Here is a 19,593-nt window from a genome sequence, read left to right on the forward strand (position 1 = left end):
TCCTCGATATTAAATTCTCTTTGCGTCAATTAGAGATAAATTTGTTACTATTCGGGGACGAGCCTAAATTTAGATCCGAATTTACCTCTCGCAAAGTTAATTTGCAACTCTGCTGTTCTTACTTGATACAGTATAGTTTATTTATTGCTTTTCCATGATCTTTGTAACGAAATATTAACCAGACCTGGACAGACTACTGTACCATTATGGTATCGTCACGTTACTGTGCTATTGCGTTGCTACTACTGCCACGTTATGGTGCAACAATACTAATAATAATATGATATAACTTCAAGGGCGTAGGCGAGGCTGTGGCATACGGGATAGTTGAAAAATTCTGACTACGTCCTTGTACAACTTTAGCACCGATGGAGTATAGCGAAACTACAGTGCGCCTATAGTATTACTTCAATACTACTATATTATGTTATTAATATAAAACTATAATATGGTGCTGGTACCAACGCAGCAGGTCACCTATCAAGTATTTCTCTCCCGAAAACAACGAATAATTTATTTCAGCAACTGATAACCAAGTACGTTTAACGTTTATTCGAAGCTTTTTATACAATATTTATACTACTTCTGAAACAGATTTCTAGTCAAATGATCCTCGAAAGTAACTTCGATGGTACGCGAAGAAAAAGCTTCCAAGACGCCTAACTCTGTTCTAAACAATACCGTCCCCTTTTAATTACTATTGTTTCAGCAAGCGATTAGCATCTGTAACGTCTTAAAGAATCGTTTCTATTATTCCTGTCTCAGATGTTTATCGTAAGCCGATTGTTGAACGACGATATTGATCGCAATTACGACCATGTTTTCGTCCGCTTTCAAGTTCTGTATTCGCGACACGGTTAATTACCAACAGTCAATAAAGGATAGAAATGATGTGCAATTCGATAGATCGCCGTACGACACTATAGAACAATAACCGGAATTCGCGAGCGTGAATACACAGAATCAAATGGAATCGATGATACAGAAAACAAAAATAGCGGAAAATGTTGAACTAGGTCGGCAACGTGACGTGCAAATTCAGTGCAGTAAAACGGCGATTATTCGAACTAATAGGAAGACAAATTCGATCCGATAAACGATTTTTCGGTCGATCGGTTTAGGAGAATCAAAGTTGGAAACACGTAACAGAATAATTTTTATAAATATATATTACTTATTTTCCTTGTTATCCGATATAATTATTAATTATTGCTTTGATCGCCATTTTAATATTATAAATATGGCGAAACTACAAATCCAACAACTTTCTGTTTTTTTTGTCATTCACAGTATAAGTGAAACATGTAATTTTAATTATGTATTTATGTCTAATATTTACGAAACATATGCAGATATCGAAGTATAAACAATGCTCGGATAATCGACGTTCTACTGTATAATATTACTTCCACAAACGGTAGACAATAAACGAATCGCTTTAAGGCGAACATTCACCCGGCTCGACCAATATCAGGATACACAGTTGACTTGTACAATTACGACACTTGAATTTCATTGTCTAAGACGCCGAAAGACATTTAGTTTATAGCTCGAGACACGCGTAAAAAAAAAAAAAATTGCAATGCCGAATACGTTCGTAGAGCGTTACATTTCCAACTAGTCAAAACGATTGTAAACGCGAACGTGAACCTTGAAGATTCCAATTCCAAACGCAAACGATTGGGAAAGTTTTACGACAGCAGTCAATCTTTGGAAAAAGAAAACCTCGGAAAGTATCTCGAATCAAAGATTGGAGAAAAATTGATAACTATATAGAGTAGTCGAATAAACGTAGTACATTTTAGTTCGAAATTAGAGCCCATTTTTAACCGACGCAGAGCGCATTATTTGTTACATAAGATTCACGTTGTTCGATGCCTGAAATTGTAATCTTCGACGACGTTTCTCTGACTACGTATGCGAATGAGTCGAGTAGTTGTTACGAGCGCTTCGGAAATTATTTGTCGTCGAAGACGAGCGTAACGGCCGTAAACGCAAGATGGGGAATATAATTCACCGTGAAGCCCTAAATCCGAAGTATCGTACAAAAGATAACTTTGTATCTTTTATTATGACACCGAAAGCATTGAAATAGATTTGCCCCGTCGAAACGAGCTCTTGAATTTATTATCGACGTAACCTGGCATCGCCCCGCTTCCCTCCGTCGAATATCGCCAAAAACTTAATTAAATACCCGTCCCGAATCTAAATCCAGAACGTATCGTAAATATCCACTCCGAATAAAACTCCGGGGACTAATTAAATATACGACCTACCTCCGATTCCTTGCTGGTTCGCATTAAAATTAACAAACCCGCCTTCCAGATCCATAATGTGAATACGATCGTTATGCCGCACAGTAACGGACCGACGATTCGATATAACCGAAATTCCGATGCATCGTCTTAAATTTTTGCCCGCTGCCGTATATCGCGAAAAGCCGGCAGATGCATTATCGAAACATTCCGCTAAATAATTCGCATCCCGTTCGAAACGATGACAAAATCCATAGATAGACTCGATGACGCAAGCGTCACATTTGCTTCATGACTTATGGAACTGTAACCTGATTTTAGCGACCGATAAATTAGCAGCGCAACGAGAATCAAATTATCCGGCGCTTTCGGCTCCGTGTCCCGGATAACCGATTGCATCCAGAAGCCTAGTTTTAATATCTTGAGAGATAACGTGCAACCGGGCCTGTCCCGCCTGGAAGCACCTCGGTGAAACAGAACAACTGTCGGCTAATTCTGGAACGCGTATTCTTAATTAGATCGCATTTTAGCGACGGGCGATAAAAATATCCAGCGAAAAGCACCGAATTCCATTACTTCGTCCAATCCCGATTAGCTTATCCGGCTATATCGATCCACCTGGTATCTTTTATTCCCGCCTTCATCGATCAGAACTCGAGCGTTTCTGCTTTTTACGTAAGAAGATGAGCCCAGAAGTGTAACCAACGAGCTTTTCAACTAAAAGGTACGTACTTGATCGGTTACTCGATAAGCGACGCGTGAAGCGTATAGAATGGCTCGCGAACGTATTCGTTCGCACGCTATTTAAACGTTAAACAATACAAATGTAACCGTTAGATTCGAGTTCTAAAAATACTATATCGTACCGGCGTGCTGTCATAAATTTCTCGGTTTATGTTTCCAACAAATAATATGGTTAGATTACGATCTCAGAATATGCAGATCGATGTAAAGGAATTGCAATCGTGTCAACATTTCAATAGCGAGCGTTCAACTACTTTCGTGGCTCACTGTACAGAGTGTTCGGCCATCCATGGGAAAAATTTTCATGAGAGATTCTAGAGGCCAAAATAAGACGAAAATCAAGAATACCAATTTGTTGATGGAAGCTTCGTTAAAAAGTTATTAATAAAATTTGTTCACCTACACGAATTTTTTTTCTCGAAATTGAGTAGGATTTCGGGGGTATGTCTATTCACCAAAAATTATTGTAATTGACCCCTGCAACTAAAAATAATTTTTTTAGAACGAATTGAAATTTTTTTATTTCGCTGAAAAATTAAGGCGCCTACTCGAATTTTTGTCTCGAAAGTGAGTAGGATTTCGAGGGTATGTCTATTCACCAAAAGTGATTGTAATTGTCCCCCGCAACCGAAAATAATTTTTTCAAAACGATATGAAATCTTTTTTTTCGTCGAAAAATTTTCTGGTCAGTATGGAACTTTAAACGTTAATAACTTTTTAACGAAGCCTCGATCAGCAAATTGCTATTCTTGATTTTCGTCTTATTTTAGCCTGTAGAATCTCCCATTAAAATTTTTTGGCGTGGCCAAACACCCTACATATAATTGAAAGGAAGACGGAAACGCGGCACAAACAAAGCTCGTTTAATCACCTTTTTTCACTAATATAATAAACATTATGCGTGTGCGTTCTGCATTTATACGCGTCACTTCCATTTTATAAAGTCGATTTTGCATTCGTGCGTGTCTTATTGCCAGACGACGACCCCTATAAGAATATTCATGACCCGTATTTCATGCAGGGCCCAATTTTCGTGAACTACGAGAGAGCTTCGAAAATATTCTGGTAAATCGCCCGAAATAGGTTGACACAAAATCCCGAATACGGTGGAACTCCATTTATTCGTACGAAATTTGACTCCTTGCCCAATTCAATTCGCTACCAAACTCTTATTATCAGAACAACCGCAGAACGACGCGCCAGTTATTCGAACGTTGGATAATAATGTTTCTGAACGTCGAGAAATCAACATTGATGATGAAATCATTACTAAGATAACATAACGAAAAGTTAGTATCGCCTAGAGAGTGAAAGCTACAATACTGACGATGGAGAATTATGCTAATCATGCTAACACAGTGATTAGATTAAACACAGTATGTAAATGATATGTAAATGAAGTACAAGTGAAATTAAACATGATCTGCAATGAATTGCAATGTCTTTAACGTTCAAAGTAATTCGTATTTATAATCTTCGAATGCATAAAATTAATTCCATATATCGATAGAAAGTATAACTATAATATTTAGCTTATAAAATTAAAAAACGATAAATTTGCCTCTGATCAACAAATTCTAACCAATAATTTGTACACTTCATGATTAAGCTTTTTCCCCAATTATTTATCTATATGTGAAAAATTCTTTTTTTTCTTGCATTCAGAAAAATGCAGTTCTACTGTATTCCATTTTCTATTAGGAACTTGAGTGCAACAGTGCAAAAATACCAGTATTTATCGTCAAAGTGTCATTCAAGGATAATTGGTAGTTACGGCTACCTTCATTTGCATAGACAGTCGATGCACATTCTGAATGCCATTAAAACCGTATCGGGCTGTAGACAAACCTCGTTCGACTATCAACAATATTGACCTTCCCCAACGGATAGAACCTAAAGAGAGGTATTCGACCCTCGACGATCGAGTTTGCGAGAAAACGTAATTAGTAAATGATGCGTACTGTTCACGATAATTCGGGGTTCGATCTTACGTCGATGAAAGGAATCGCGTTCTTTGCTGTTGAATGTTTTCAACCAGTGCCAGCGTCGTTGCGTAATATGCCGCGAGCCAGCACGCGGGATACGTATAGATTTTGATAACGGTTTATACGATAACAACACGCGCGGCCGAAAGTTCTTCCCGACAGTCTTCACGCTACACGACGATTTCCAGTTTTCTCGATAGCTGCGTTGTTTCCTCTGGGAAAGAACATTTACACTAAGATCCAGGAACAAATTCGACACGATGGCTTTAACCTGGCGGTTCGTGGCTTTAGCGCGTTTGGTAAGATAACACAACAAAAAGCGACACTCTTCGAGAGGAATCGTAATATCGTCCACCATAAAAATCACAAAGAGAATAGCGTCGTACGACCTCGGCAATCCTCGGTGATCTTCGACACCGTGTTTACATCCAATTCCGGCATTTATGTGTCCGTACCAGTAAATGTACATACTGTCACCAAAGAATCGGGAAACGTTTATCGTGTTTAATATCGTGCGAAGAGAACCACAGGAAAGTGCAAATATTCGGCGAGCCGTGTCGTTTGATGTGTTTAATCACTGTGACGCGGTGAATTGGTTAGCAACCTTGTTATATTCAGTTTATATCGAGCTTGTTTAACCTTTAGAGTGGCAATATGATCTGCAAGGGGACCCCGGCTCTTAGGACGCCATTCCATTTTGTGGTCCCAAGCAAATTATACGACAGAGAACTACTACTAAAGCAATAAACACGTAGCGTGGCACAGAAATGAAATTAACACGTGGTGTACCCGACCGATCAAAGCTGGGCGGAAGCGTCCACATTTTGCGTTCAGATATAAAAGAGATTTCATACGGAATCGCGTCGGTTCCGAGGTGAATTTCCGTCGATTTCGATTCTGCTTTGAGTGGAATACGTGTTCGGTTCAATATTAGTTGTTGCATCGCGTCGACAGTTTCGAAGTTTCGATACCGTATAATTGCTGACTGCAGCATTCGTGTTATAAAGACGGACTCGATCGAATATGTAACAAAACGTTCTGGAAATACGTAATCTGCACAATATATAATCTATTCTCCAACTGCATAATTGTATAATTTACATATTTGCTACACACTTGGAAATTACTGTGTTCAACTGTATCGCGATATGTATTTCCTTTTCTTAAATGCAAATCTTAGAAAATACGATAAATCGTGTAATTTGTTAATCACTTACAGATGGAAGCGTTCTCTCTGACGACTCCATTAAGATTAGCGACCGTCTTGAAGACTGGGAATAAATTACCGGTGAATGGACGCTTTAATTAGAGAATCGTTTAAATTATTCAAAAGGTGGTTGCATTACCTTACGTTTACTTCTCTAAAGCTTATCCTCAAATGATTGTTTACGTGACGATTATTATTCGCTTTACAACTTCCAACGAGCCAGCACAAGTCAAATTCTAAATTAAATATGGCTACCGAATGTATTACGCAAATCGAATATACTACTACGTGATACAATATTATGTTCATTTTAGTCATTTTAAATTGCATGGAATGCATATTTCCCTCGTTTCAATGAGAAATAGCATTTTTATATATCATGATATGAATTATTTTTATTATTTTTACACGTCAAACAAATATAAAATCTACTGCAAATAAAGGCAAAAATATATTTCAACAAAATTTATTTAACATTTACGGAAGGTGTTTTCATGTTCGTTATCGTTAGAGCCACGGTATTGTTTGTTTATCGATTCTTTCTTAATTGACAAAGGTTTTTAAGGTATAAAAAAATTGAATAGTAAATAATTCGAAAAATACTGAGTTACTGAATTTATAATGCTATACTTTCGTAAAAAGGGTGTCGAAATTGTTCATTCTTCTTATCAGTTTCGCATTCTTTTCCTCAATAGAAGCATAGCTCGATCAAACGTTACTTGGAGATAAAATAAAAGCGATTTAATTTCATCTACTTGTCCTTCAGGCTGAGAGAGCCCGGTTCCGACCGAATCTCAACCCGAAGAACATCACTGTACATACTCGAAGTTCGGGTTTAATATAAATACTCGACGCGCAATTTCTTCGTTTCGACGCTTCCAATATAAAATCTACGATAAAAGATACACACAATTACTTGGGCAAGAATAAGGATTTTCAAGTTATTGCTGACGAGTACACAAAGAAATCCATGTTTATTTAGGGTAGGAATGTACACGATCAAAAATGTCGATTCCTTTCTGTAAGCTGCTTTCGATGCGGAACCGTCGTTCCCTTCAAACTATCGGATATCGGAGAAGGAATTCGAGACGTCACTATAAAAGAATGGTGAGCAAAACAATGAATTTTCCGTTAACTATCATACCCGACGAATCCTTCACAATTATCGACCAGTTTTCCCTTAAAAGTATTTATTCCTAAGAAAATCGGTTTCCTTATTCGAGACGAGCCGCTTCCAGATAACGAGACGTAACGCGATAGATACAGTGGACGAATCATAGTGTTGTTATATGTACAGAAAGTTCGTCCCCTGTACATGCATCGACTGGCGACAGTGTGTTTCAGCCTAAATGTAGCGTGAAGACAACTGAACTGTACCTGACGCATTTGAATGCATAGGTTCGTGAAAGCAGGCGACCGGGTGTCTCAATTCGATAACATTTGCGAGGTCCAAAGCGACAAAGCGTCTGTAACGATTACTAGCCGTTACGACGGATTAATTAAGACCTTGCACTACAAAGTGGACGACGTGGCACTGATAGGCGATTCATTACTGGATATCGAATTGAACGACGATAATAATGGGAATACGGAAACCGAAAAGGTCGAAGACAAACCGCAGACGACGACAAAGCCTGAAAATACGAACACCCTGGCGAGCGAGGGAATGGAACACGCGGCGCTAAATGGGGTAGAAAAAGCACTGGCTACTCCCGCGGTCAGGAGAATAGCCATGGAGAACAATATCAAGTTAAAGGACGTAGTTCCTACGGGCAAAGGTGGCAGGGTACTTAAGGAGGATATATTGGCACACTTGGAAAAAATTTCTGCTAGTTCCGCGGGAAAAAAGGTCGAGGAAAAATCAACAATCGGGAAAGTGATGTCGATAAAAGGCTATAGCAAGCATATGTGGAAAACGATGACGCAATCCTTGGTAAGTTGGATATTCAAGCACTTAAAGAAAAATCGTAAAAGCGAAAATTCCGAGGAAATACATCTTATCATTTCTTTTGCTTTCCGTGTCGTTTGTAACTGGTATCGCGAACCATTCTGTTACCTAACGATTTAAATAATGCCTTGAAATAAGGCGACCCTGACATTTTTGTAAGCGACAGTCTGAACAAAGAGCTCGAATTTTACTACCGTTCGCGTATATTATTACAATGGTTCACATTTCGCGATAGTGGAAAACTGTTCGGTTAGGGTCATAACACGTGCGCTGTGGGCCGTGATATTAATAAACTACGGCTGTTTAAAATGCGGACCACGTGTAAATTACAAAATTAGCAGAATTTCGACTATCGCTTACCCCGTGTGGTTGTGTGGTCGTTGAATAAACGGTCGGTTAATCGTTATAAAACAATGCGCGGCGAAGCGCGAGTTAATTACGCAATGAGCAAACTGGCCCCGCGATTAAATGACCGTGACGTAAAGGGTTTTAGTTGAGGCGACGAGCGAACGAAAACAAAACGAGAGAAAAAAAGTTGTAATTTAATATCCTGCGGCGCGTTTTTCAGCGTAATCCCGGACCGTACCGTCAACAGTCGAAACGCACGAGAGTCACGGGAAACCGATAATAGAGATGCGTTGTCTAAAACTGACGTTGACACTCGCGATTGATAGCGATCGATTCTGCGCCAGGCACTCGGCCGAATTTCTACGTTAACGTTGACAGACGAGATACGATTAAACCGTTACAGGAAATGCTAGCTAGCGTTTCAATCGTTTCGTTCCACCGTTAGTTTTTAATGCCCAAATATGAAGCGTATATTTCTTCGTTAATTGCACGCCTTGAGTAAACGTTCGATTACAGTAGTGCATGGTTAACTTTCCTAAATTCTGATCAAAACTGTCATGAAGAACTTTCATTCTGAATAACTGTTATGAAGAACCTAAAAATTAGCATAGCGAGTGTATTAAGTTAATTAAAAATAATCTAATTTATATGATGTTTGAACTTGTTTTACTCGGAAGAATCCCAGCAATGTATTGGTATCGTTTTTAAAAAGATAAGATGAAAAATACGGAAAGTTAAAACTTACCTTTTTGCATGATTATTATCTTCTTGCGGTATCTCTTTGTACTGCATGTCTTGTTTCCTTTCGTTGTATCGCTTCTCTTTCTTTTTCTGCTGTGTAAATGGTGAAGATAAATCGTGGAATCGTTGGCCGTGCATTACTGAACCTCCAGGTAAATATCTATGCAAAATAAAATGTTTACAGAGCATACCGCATTTCGTGTACAGCGACGAGTGCAACATTAATGAATTGATGAATTACCGAAACGAAGCAAAGGACTCCCTAAAGGAGCAAGGTGTCTCTTTAAGTCTGATGCCTTTCTTTGTGAAGGCAGCCTCCAGAGCGTTGGAAAAAGTACCAAATCTGAACGCGTGGCTCGACGAAGATAATCAAACGATACGGGTTGTGGAAAACCATAATATCGGTATCGCTATGGACACACCTGACGGTTTGGTGGTACCGAATATTAAAAACGTTCAAAACCTGAGCATCCTGGAAATCGCGAAGGAACTGAACAGGCTTCAGGAACTCGGGAGAAAAGCATCGATACCGCTTCAAGACTTAACAGACACGACATTCTCGTTGTCGAATATTGGCGTCGTAAGTCCAGTTATTTCCATTAAATATTTTGAATCGAGTTAAATAATTTCAATCTGACTAACTGTTTAATTAAATCTGGGGGGTAAAATATTTACATTTTACAATATATACAAAAATATGTGAAAAAAAAATTTCACTTGCTTCTTCGAGATACCTTTACGTAAATCGTTAATTCATTTCACAACAACGTCAATATTGAGTCCATTTTTGGTTAATTAGATAAGAACAATTGTTGTTATCAATGGATGACAGGATTTTGCACTCAAGAGTTTAACAAATTATATCTTATGATGAGATGTCAAGGAAAATGAATTGGTTCCATGAAGTGACCTCGTATGACGTTACTTTGCAATTCTAACCTTTTGAGATCGTTAATTTTGCATTATTTCATGAATTCTTGTGATAAATTAATTTACTACGTCTGTACAGGTAGAATTACCGTATAGAGTTGGACAAATTTTATTTTCGAATAACGAATAAAAATGTTAGGTTCATTCGTAAACTAGTAACTTGCCCACACTTTGTTCTTCCGAATATGTATTAGTTTAAAAAGTTCGTTAACAGATTCTAATTTATAAATGAATGGATGAAACGTACATAGAAGTTCGTTTACGAATTAGTCTAAAATTTTTATTCGTTATTCGTAAATAAAATTTGTTCAACTCGAACTATGATATGGTATACATATGGTAAAAGTACATACGTGGATTCGCTGAAGCAAATTTCTGGAACGCGAATAATATTTTCACTACCTAATATCGGCTCTTAATTATTTATTTCCAACGTGAAATTTAAATTGCCTCCAAATCAAGAGGTTTCGATTTGTTAATTATTTAACTGCGTCTCTCGATCGCTTTAAGTTTAATTGTGATTCATCGAGAACGATCGTTATTTAACGTCTCTTACATTATCGATTTAGAATTCGTTTATATCGATTTGTTAGTCACGTGTCATGAATATACTGGTTAAATTATTTTTTAACCGTCGTTCGTAGGTGGGTGGTACGTACACGAAACCGGTGATCCTACCTCCACAAATTGTGATCGGTGCATTTGGAAAAGTGCAAAAACTGCCGCGATTCGACAAGAAAGAAAATGTGATAGCCGCGAATATAATTTCGGTTAGCTGGGCTGCTGATCATCGAGTAGTGGACGGCGTCACCATGGCAAGGTATTCGAATCTTTGGAAATATTACGTCGAAAATCCTGTATTCCTGTTGATAGGAGCGTGAACACGTTTATATGTTCAACGAGATATACCGATGAACTCATTTGCTCAATACGTGAGTCATATACGATATTTATACACATATACGTATAATAATTTTAACGGTTGAACATTTTATTAATACAAATTTTGGAGGGCTTAACGAATCTATATAGTACAATAAAAGTCTGAAAACATTTTGTACGTAAATATTAATTTATTTATTGCTGCACAACCAACTAGGACTTTTTGATAAAGGTAAAATATCTTTTTTTTCTAACATATTCAATGCATTACAACTGTATGGTAGTTATTATATGGTGACCAGTCGAACTGTGAGCAGTTTTGTACATTAATCTATACACATTGTCATACAAATTATTCGAATGGAAGATATACAAAAACTATGTTAAGGAAGTGGCTGTACCGATTAATATCTTTGCGTAACGATTGCTCTTTATAAAAGATTATTTCATCTTTGAAGCATTAGAATCGTTATTATAAGATAAAAATTCAGCAGAGAAAAGAATTTGTAAGAGAATCGTAACCCAAATAAATGTCTCTATAACAAGTACGACCACTTATTTATTTATGTAGTATATATGTAATTTGTATATACATAATTTAATGTATCGCATTTTCAATCACACATATCCTGTACAGTCATTCCATTCCCTTAAATGCCACATAAATATTTACTCAAAAAGTAGTCAGTCTGTTTAGTAGTAGAGTAGTAGAAAAGATTGTATATGTGTGCTCATGGTCCAAAATTTTTGTCACAATCAATTTGCCTTATAAAAGACTAATGCAAAACTAGTGACAATAATATTGTAATATTTTAAACAAAATATTTAATCCTGTTGAGAAACTTAATGCACATGCAAAAGTCAATGTGTACGCTTACTATGAACAACTATATGAAAGTATTTCTTTAAACGTAAATGCATATATAAATATACCATTTTTCTTTATTATTAGTTCTTACGAAGTAAAACTCATATTTAAAAAAACTACACAAAATATTAATATAAATACAAACATAATTAGATGAAACTACAATTCACCGTCAATCATACTCTTATTTTCCAATATGACTAGGTATACAGATTACTATTGGTAATGTATTTAGTCCAGAAATTTAAATACGTAGCTGCTTTTATATAATAGAACTATGTATCCTCAAGAAAGTGATGAAAACATCATACTTTTTATAATATCAGTTTTGTCAATATAGCTTAAATTAGAAGTACTTGAATCATGTATAACTTTGACTAAGAATACGTCGTAATTGAGTATATGGTCATTAAAAATTACTTTCACAAAATACATAAGCAAAAGTGAGGATCAAAAATAATCTGTTTTTTTTTTTTCTTAGTTTGTTTCGAAAATATATCAAAATGCGATCTCTACATATTTTTCTTTATAGAAGGAGAAACTCTTATTCGCCGAATAAGATTTTACTCGGAGGAAATCTTTCTGAAAATATACATTTTCTGTTATACTTTTCAATTTTGGAAGTTTCAAGCTTCATCGTAGCTTCGAAGAACATACTGAACAACCTGAAGCTTAGACAGTTATAGAATAGAATATTTTACATACATTTGAAATTATGCTCGACACACGCATTCATACATATATGTATTTCCATTGTATAGCTATCATGTTGTAACTATAACCATAACATGTACATGTGACGGAGTTTTTAATGAAATTACCACAGAATCTTATGCTTAAATTAATATGAAAAAAAAAAAACCATTTCAAATCTACTTCGCAAAATACTCAAGAAACTATAAAACAAGCAATACATACAATATTTAAATACATTTTCAAAAATGCATAAAACGTATATCGCCTAAATATTCCTATACTTAGCAAAATTAATTAAAACTACAACTAAATTTGTAAAAAAAAAAAAGAAAAGAACATAGATAACGAGAATATCCATTGTAATTATTCGGTATGCGAGGTAAAGTGAAGTGCAATATTGTTATCTTGCTGTAAAAGTTCTGGGATACAAAGAGTGTACTTGTTATAACTGATATCTCGACATGAACAGTTCATTTGTGCCATACATCATCATACAACCTTTCTAAACATTTATCTCACAGCTCTACCCCATTTACATGAATAACTTTCACCTTTCGGTACAGCTCCGCTAACATAGAAAAGTAGTGTTTTATCTTACGGTCTGGCATTATGCCATATCAATAACTACTGTTAAAAACAGTTTCTACAAGGTACATACATTTGTTCCTTTAGTATAGAATGAATCAAATATCATAATAATTCACAACCACAACAATAACAGTTTCATTTTGTTAATGACTTAACATCTGAATTTATGATAAAAAAAAAAAAGAATTACTAAAATATATTTTAGTCTTTAATATAGTAGACGTATCACGAATCAATGGCAAGCAAAAATATCTAAAATTGTCATCCACGAGACATTAAATATAAAAATCTAATTCTTATAAATAATGCGTTGAACGAAAACATTCGTTTTAAACTCAAACAATATTAAATTTGCATTGAACCATATTTTTTCAAGACCAATAATGGTAAAGATTATTATAAATGTTACGAATAAAATTACGGCACATAGAAGAATATTTTTTTTTCTCCTGCTACTGTATCAAGATTCTCACAGATGCATTTTAAAATAAAAACCAAACGTGCTACTTACGAATCACAGATCATAAATAATATAAATAAAATAAGTTTATTTGTGGAACTCTGTGCGCATCAAAAATCTATAAAGTAAGAATAGAATCTTATAGAAAAATCATTCCTAGGCATAAAAAAATATTAAAAAAATGTCTGTAAGAATCCCGTCCGCCTATCAAAGATAATTTTCGTATATAATATATATATATATATGCATAATATATATGTGTATATTCATTTTTATATAGTTATTTTTTATATATATATATATAATTAATAAATAGTATTTTGTTTCTGGCACATTGTCAGCCCTCCGCAAAGAGAACAAATGAGTTGACACAAATACAACAAACACCACAAAACAACATAAGTATATGTTTATGGAGTTAGAAATTTAGGGAAAGAAAACTTATTACCCTAATTGTTCACTAAATAGCTTACTATCTTACGTTACTTACGTGGGCAAATAATACGAGTGAGCTGTGAATTTGCCCATGAAGAAATATCATCTTAAAAATACCTCTTGTACATTACATTTCAAACGATAATTGTGCAAGGGAACGCGCGCATAATCTACGGTATAGCCTAGCCATCGAATTCTTATATTTGAAATCTGTTATTGCATTTTTATTTTCTGAAGTTGTCGCATTTATAAGTAGCATGATCACTGGAAGCCAGAAATTATTTGTTTTTTCCTCAAATAAGTATCTCCACTTTCACCTTTGGTAACGCTGTTTCAGTCGTACAAATCAGTCGCTCGATAGAGTCGGAAAGAGCACGATCTACTACCGTGAAAACAAGCGTTCGAAGCAAACAAAATAAAAATTCCTGCGTTTTCGTGCGTTTTCATCAATGTCGATTATAAAAAAATATATACACTAAAAGACTTACGTAAAATGTAATCAGTCTGAATCACATGAACCGATAGTATGTGACAAGAAAACAATTTGTCCATTAACTTGATGTCATTGATGACGGCTGATCATCATGGACACCACTGCACCGGTAGCTCGAAGAACAGCCACAGCATTATTGTGGTCAGATTTGGTGAAGTCTATACCATCCACTTCTAAAATCTTATCTCCTGGTCGAAGTGTACCTTGAGCTGGACCGTCCGGATTAACTTTAGTCACAATAATTCCCTGAGACGAAAACATAAGTTCGTTTACAAGCAGATCAAAATATATTTCCCCTTTCGGAGATTTGAAAACTTACAGTTTCTGCGCCTGCCACTCCGCCGGCTATGCTAAAACCAAGGCCTGGATTTTTTTTAACTTGAACAGGCAACTACAACGTAATAATTAATTATTGCTGACTGTTCAATGCGCTTAAAAATATCCTATATATTCTCGTAAGAAAAAATAAACATACTACATTAGCGTTTTTGTGTGGGCCAAACATCCACTTAAATCTCGGTTTTCTTTCCATATTTAGCAATTCATTCATTCCGGCAACTTTATTCTTGTTAGCGTTAGAATTGTCCACCTCGCTCAAAGATTTATTATTAATAGAAACTGGCGTGCTTCGACCGGAGTTACTTTCGTTCTTTATGCTCGTAGGACTGTTCATGTTCGTCATTTCGTTAGAAATGCTTTTCGAAATCGTATCTTGACCATCTGTGTTCAAATTTGCAACCAGGTTCAAATTCAGTGTGTTTAACGACGCTAAATTATCGCACGAGGTATTGTTGTTCAAGATAGTTCCGTTCGCTGCTTTCTTCGATCGATCTGAAAGTTTCGGTTGCGTAGAGATCGGACTTCGATACTTTTTTCCAGTCACCGGCGATGTGGGTATGCATGATGCGTTTATTATTTTTAAAGTTTCGTAATCCTCGACGGAAGAGTTCGTACATTTCTTCGATAGATCGATACTCGAAACAGAATTCGTGATTTCTAAATGTTTCGCCTTCAAAACCGGAATTCGACTTGGCTTCAACGATCGATCCCCTTCAAAAGATTGTTCTGCATCACTCGGTTCTGTCAACACGTTAGTTTTATCTGGTGTATTTGAAAAACTTGTTTCCCCGTTGTTAAATAAAACGTTTGTTACATCCACATTGTCCGACGAAAATGTTTCACTACACAAACGCACGTACTCTTCCGCTTTAAATGATTCTTCATTTCCATCGTAATTTTGCATTTGAGTTTCCTGAGGTGTGTTTGAATTTGATATGTCGATATCGATTTGAGGAGAGACGATAGTTGATGTGTCCGATTGACCTGCTAAAATAGTGAAATGTACGCTTGAAACCAATTTTTTAAACGTATACAGTAGTACGAAACTCCAAAAGTAATTAGAAAGAATAAATGACGTACAGTGAGTCAACTGTTGGAAAAGTGCTGCCTTCTTCGAAAAAGCAGCAGCAATGTGATACGGTGGTGGGACGGGTGGAACTTCATTTATTTTTGGGGTTTGAACGTGAATTTGATCGGTGTTATTACTACCTACAGCAAACTTTTCGGATTCTACAATTTTTGCTGTATTCGCTTTCGAGTATTCGTCTGGTTTCCAAGTAGAATTTACATAATCTGCTACTGTCGGAGGCTTAGAAAGATACTCGGACGTGGGATTACGAATATATTTCGCTTCTCGAATATCGGGACTCTTTTCCTTCGCAAGTACTGTTTTATTTGCTTCGTCAGAGGATTCCTCTGACACGGATTGCTCTGTTCCAACATCCGTAAGACTACCGTTCTTGTACCCTTTTGATACATGACGTTCAGTAGGTGAAAGTGAAGAATGTGAACCCTGAAGAAACAGGAAATTGTGTATGTACATTTTAGTGATCGAAAACTTGAAACACTTTTCCAATTAAATTTTGCTCCAATGTCATCAACAGTTAATCTGAAATCTAATAAATTTCCTTTCCTTTTCATACTTCTCTGATTAATACCTTATTAAATAAACTTTGCGGAAAGCAGGTTCCAGTTTTTGAAGCAAGGTCCAGAGTAGTAGTAGCTTTTGCAATAATAGCTTCTTTGATCATAGTCTCCTGTTCTAAATGCATCTGTAAGTTTCAATTGGCATTCTTCCTGTATTCTTATTTTTATTATAATACAAAATTACGTACACACAAATTGATTATGCTTGAAAGTACTAATATTTCTCAGTGCTATTTTTCATTTCAAATTTTTTCAATTTTATTTTATCATTCAATATAGTGAGTAATAAACAAGTATTCGATGATACATACTCTTTGATCGTGAGCTGATTGATGCTGTAAATTGCGGGCATGCCTAGCAAGGTTGCGCAGCTCTTTAGGGTAGGGAGTTGGTGCTCGATGAAGTTGCCTAGGGATTTCGGATTCTACCTCAGCAGCAAAACATATCCTTTTTCCAGTACCAACAATTGAACTCGAAATTAATCCTACAGCCGGCGGTATTTCTATGTGTAACAGACATAAAATTGTAATTATAGATATATTTACGTTAAAGTTGCAAAATATTTGAAAGTAATAATTATTATACACTCTAGGAAATATGTACTTTTCTTCAATTTTGTACTATACCATTTCATTCCTCATCTTCCTCCTCATTATCCACTTAGCAGCAATAACGTATCATATATGTATAATTAGTAAATAGTTATTTATAACATTAAAGATTCAATATATATTATCACTAGACATCTATATATTATGTAGATAAATAGAAGACACTCACGTTCGAGTTCCTGTCGTGGTTTTTGTGGAAGCATAAAACAACTTAGCACCATCATATCTTCCTCGCAATTGAATTCCTGTTGTAGTGGCACCAATGGTTGACTTTGATTGTCGCTCAGCCATAAAGCTTTCAAATTGTTCAAGTTCAACATAGACACAGGCAAATATTTAATACAGTTGTTCACAAGATTGAGGACCCTTAATGAGGATAAATGACCCAGTTCAGGTGGAATCCGCGTTAGATTGTTTGATCGCAACGAAAGCAGTGATAATGCAGTGCAACTTCCAATTTCTGGTGGAAGGCATCTCAAATAGTTATTGTCTGCATTTAAACAGTGTAATTTTCGCAAAAGTCCTATGGACGACGGTAAATATTCAAGGAAGTTCTTAGTAACTATAAGCTCCTCTAAGCTTGACATCTGTCCAATGTCATTTGGCAGTGCATTCAATTGATTGTCATCAACTTTGAGGGTCACAATTGTACGTAGATAGCAAAGGGAATCTGGTAACTGGTAAATTTCATTCGAAGAAAGATGCATAATCGAAATATCTCTCCAGCCTTCTACTTCCGATGGAATAATATGAATTGCATTCATTGTGCAATCAAAGTGGTTCAAACGATAAAGTTGATTGACATTAACTGGTATACGTCTAATATCATTGCCATCTATCCACAATTCGGTGAGGTTGATAAGATCCCCAACAACTTCAGGCTAAAAGAATATAATTAATTAATATATGCGGTATAATAAATTATTTAACTGTATCAAAGTAGAACTTACCAATTCAGTGAAATCATTATTACCAATGTCAAGTCTCTGCAAATTTATTAAACGGCTCATACTCTTTGGCAATGTCATCATATTATTCTCTCTAAGCTCCAATGTCAGCAGAGCAGAGAGTCTTCCAAAATTTGCTGGTAGATATTCTATGTATGCATCGTTTATATATAATTCTCGTAACCCAACAATATGTGTAATAGCATCTGGGAAACGTTCAAAAGGATTAACACTGATATCTATAGAACGAAGATTTTTACATTCTTTTATACTATCTGGTAATTCTTTAATACCTGAAAAGATAAATATAGTATCGATAAGAATTAAGAAATACTTTGTAACAAAACAGTTTTGGCAAAAGCAACAGTGTATACATACTATTTTTACTAAGATCTAAATATTCCAGGTTGATTAATGACGCTATGGCGGGTGGTAACGTGGTGACTTCATTATCACTAAGGGAAAGTACTCGCAATTCATGGCACTGAAACAGTGGCCGTGGAAGATCCTTTATCTGTAATAAAGCATGTTATTAATGTTGTTCAAAAACATATATAAAACGAACTTGTAATATTTATATTTACTCTATTGGCATCCAGATACAGCTTCTCTAATGTTCTTTCATAAATGAACACGTCAGGTGGTACATCATAAAGATTACAGTGACTCAAATGCAACTCACAAATATCTTCTTCCTGTGCTCTCAAACATGCAGCGCACTGCCACCAAGCACTACCCATTTCATGTATAACTATAAACGAATCTTTCTTAAAATTTAATCAAGATACATGGCATGACAAAACTACTAAAATAATTTTAAAAAAAGAAGCGAAATGCGATTATTACCTATAATACTTCAAGAATGATTCTCCAAGAACATCGATATATCTATGGCAAGTAGACAAATCCGTGAACAGTACGAAACTCGCTAAAGACTATTGTTTCATGGAATTCTTGAAAATCATTCGTCAATAGGTGCATCGACGTTCCGTTTCTTTCGTGCCGGCTTCGCCAGGGTTATTTCCTGCCGCATCATCGCGAACACCACGATGTCGGTGAGTTTCTTTCTCAAACGGTACGGGAACAATCGCACAGACCGTAACGATAAACCGATCGACACCAAGTAGATGTCAAGAGATGCAGGTTATTCGATAGATTTTGTCAAGGGTTTCTCTCATGAACATATCTCACTGTTCACTCGTTGATCCTAATCTTTCGCGGAATTAGGACGACATACCGCGATCCATCGAGCGACAAAGGATCTTCCGACGGTACAACAATCTGACGCATTTATGGGAATTGAACGGACTTGAGCCTATTCATTGAAAGAAAAACCTTCGATGAAGTATAATGGTTCGTTCATAACGTCTCGACGATGATTTTCCATCGTATCGATAGTCGGATGATCGTCGGAAGATTTTACGCCGTCGAGCAGTAAAATGGGTCGGTTTTATTCAAATTTATAACGA

The 19,593-nt window shown here is 36.0% G+C and overlaps 3 protein-coding genes across 5 annotated transcripts in view; 1 reads left to right on the top strand and 2 right to left on the bottom strand.

Annotated features, from left to right (window-relative positions):
• The window catches only part of LOC122404807 (cysteine protease ATG4D), a 42,398-nt gene extending 35,815 nt beyond the window's left edge, over window positions 1-6,583 (bottom strand). The window contains exons 1-2 of the mRNA XM_043409049.1: window positions 6,331-6,583; window positions 6,202-6,255 (exon numbers count right to left, since the gene is read on the bottom strand). The gene's annotated coding sequence lies outside the window, so the exon portion shown is untranslated. The remainder of the gene's footprint in view (window positions 1-6,201; window positions 6,256-6,330) is intronic.
• On the top strand, window positions 5,132-16,896 carry LOC122404808 (lipoamide acyltransferase component of branched-chain alpha-keto acid dehydrogenase complex, mitochondrial). 2 transcript variants are annotated; one of them, XR_006259720.1, is made up of 6 exons: window positions 5,132-5,283; window positions 7,174-7,298; window positions 7,590-8,124; window positions 9,413-9,808; window positions 10,803-11,090; window positions 16,846-16,896. XR_006259720.1 is itself a non-coding variant. In XM_043409050.1 (5 exons), exons 1-5 carry the CDS (start codon window positions 5,245-5,247, stop codon window positions 11,037-11,039), a joined length of 1,332 nt encoding a protein of 443 aa, XP_043264985.1. In that variant the 5' UTR covers window positions 5,132-5,244; the 3' UTR covers window positions 11,040-11,559. The 2 variants fall into 2 exon arrangements, 1 of the variants encoding a protein (XP_043264985.1); XM_043409050.1 differs by lacking the exon at window positions 16,846-16,896 and having other exon boundaries at window positions 10,803-11,559.
• Window positions 13,918-19,530, bottom strand: LOC122404805 (protein lap1). 2 transcript variants are annotated; one of them, XM_043409043.1, is made up of 11 exons: window positions 18,971-19,530; window positions 18,709-18,875; window positions 18,503-18,638; window positions 18,128-18,417; window positions 17,347-18,058; window positions 16,878-17,068; window positions 16,578-16,691; window positions 16,000-16,432; window positions 15,056-15,906; window positions 14,900-14,971; window positions 13,918-14,826 (listed from the first exon to the last, which is right to left on the bottom strand). In XM_043409043.1, exons 2-11 carry the CDS (start codon window positions 18,862-18,864, stop codon window positions 14,650-14,652), a joined length of 3,132 nt encoding a protein of 1,043 aa, XP_043264978.1. In that variant the 5' UTR covers window positions 18,865-18,875; window positions 18,971-19,530; the 3' UTR covers window positions 13,918-14,649. The 2 variants fall into 2 exon arrangements, with proteins under 2 accessions (XP_043264978.1, XP_043264979.1); XM_043409044.1 differs by lacking the exon at window positions 18,971-19,530 and having other exon boundaries at window positions 18,709-18,877.
• Window positions 19,531-19,593: the final 63 nt, after the last annotated feature.

This window comes from Colletes gigas, unplaced genomic scaffold (genome assembly GCF_013123115.1).
Source record: "Colletes gigas isolate AHSC1104 unplaced genomic scaffold, ASM1312311v1 Colletes_gigas_Sc00003, whole genome shotgun sequence".
Taxonomy (NCBI): Eukaryota; Metazoa; Arthropoda; class Insecta; order Hymenoptera; family Colletidae; genus Colletes; species Colletes gigas.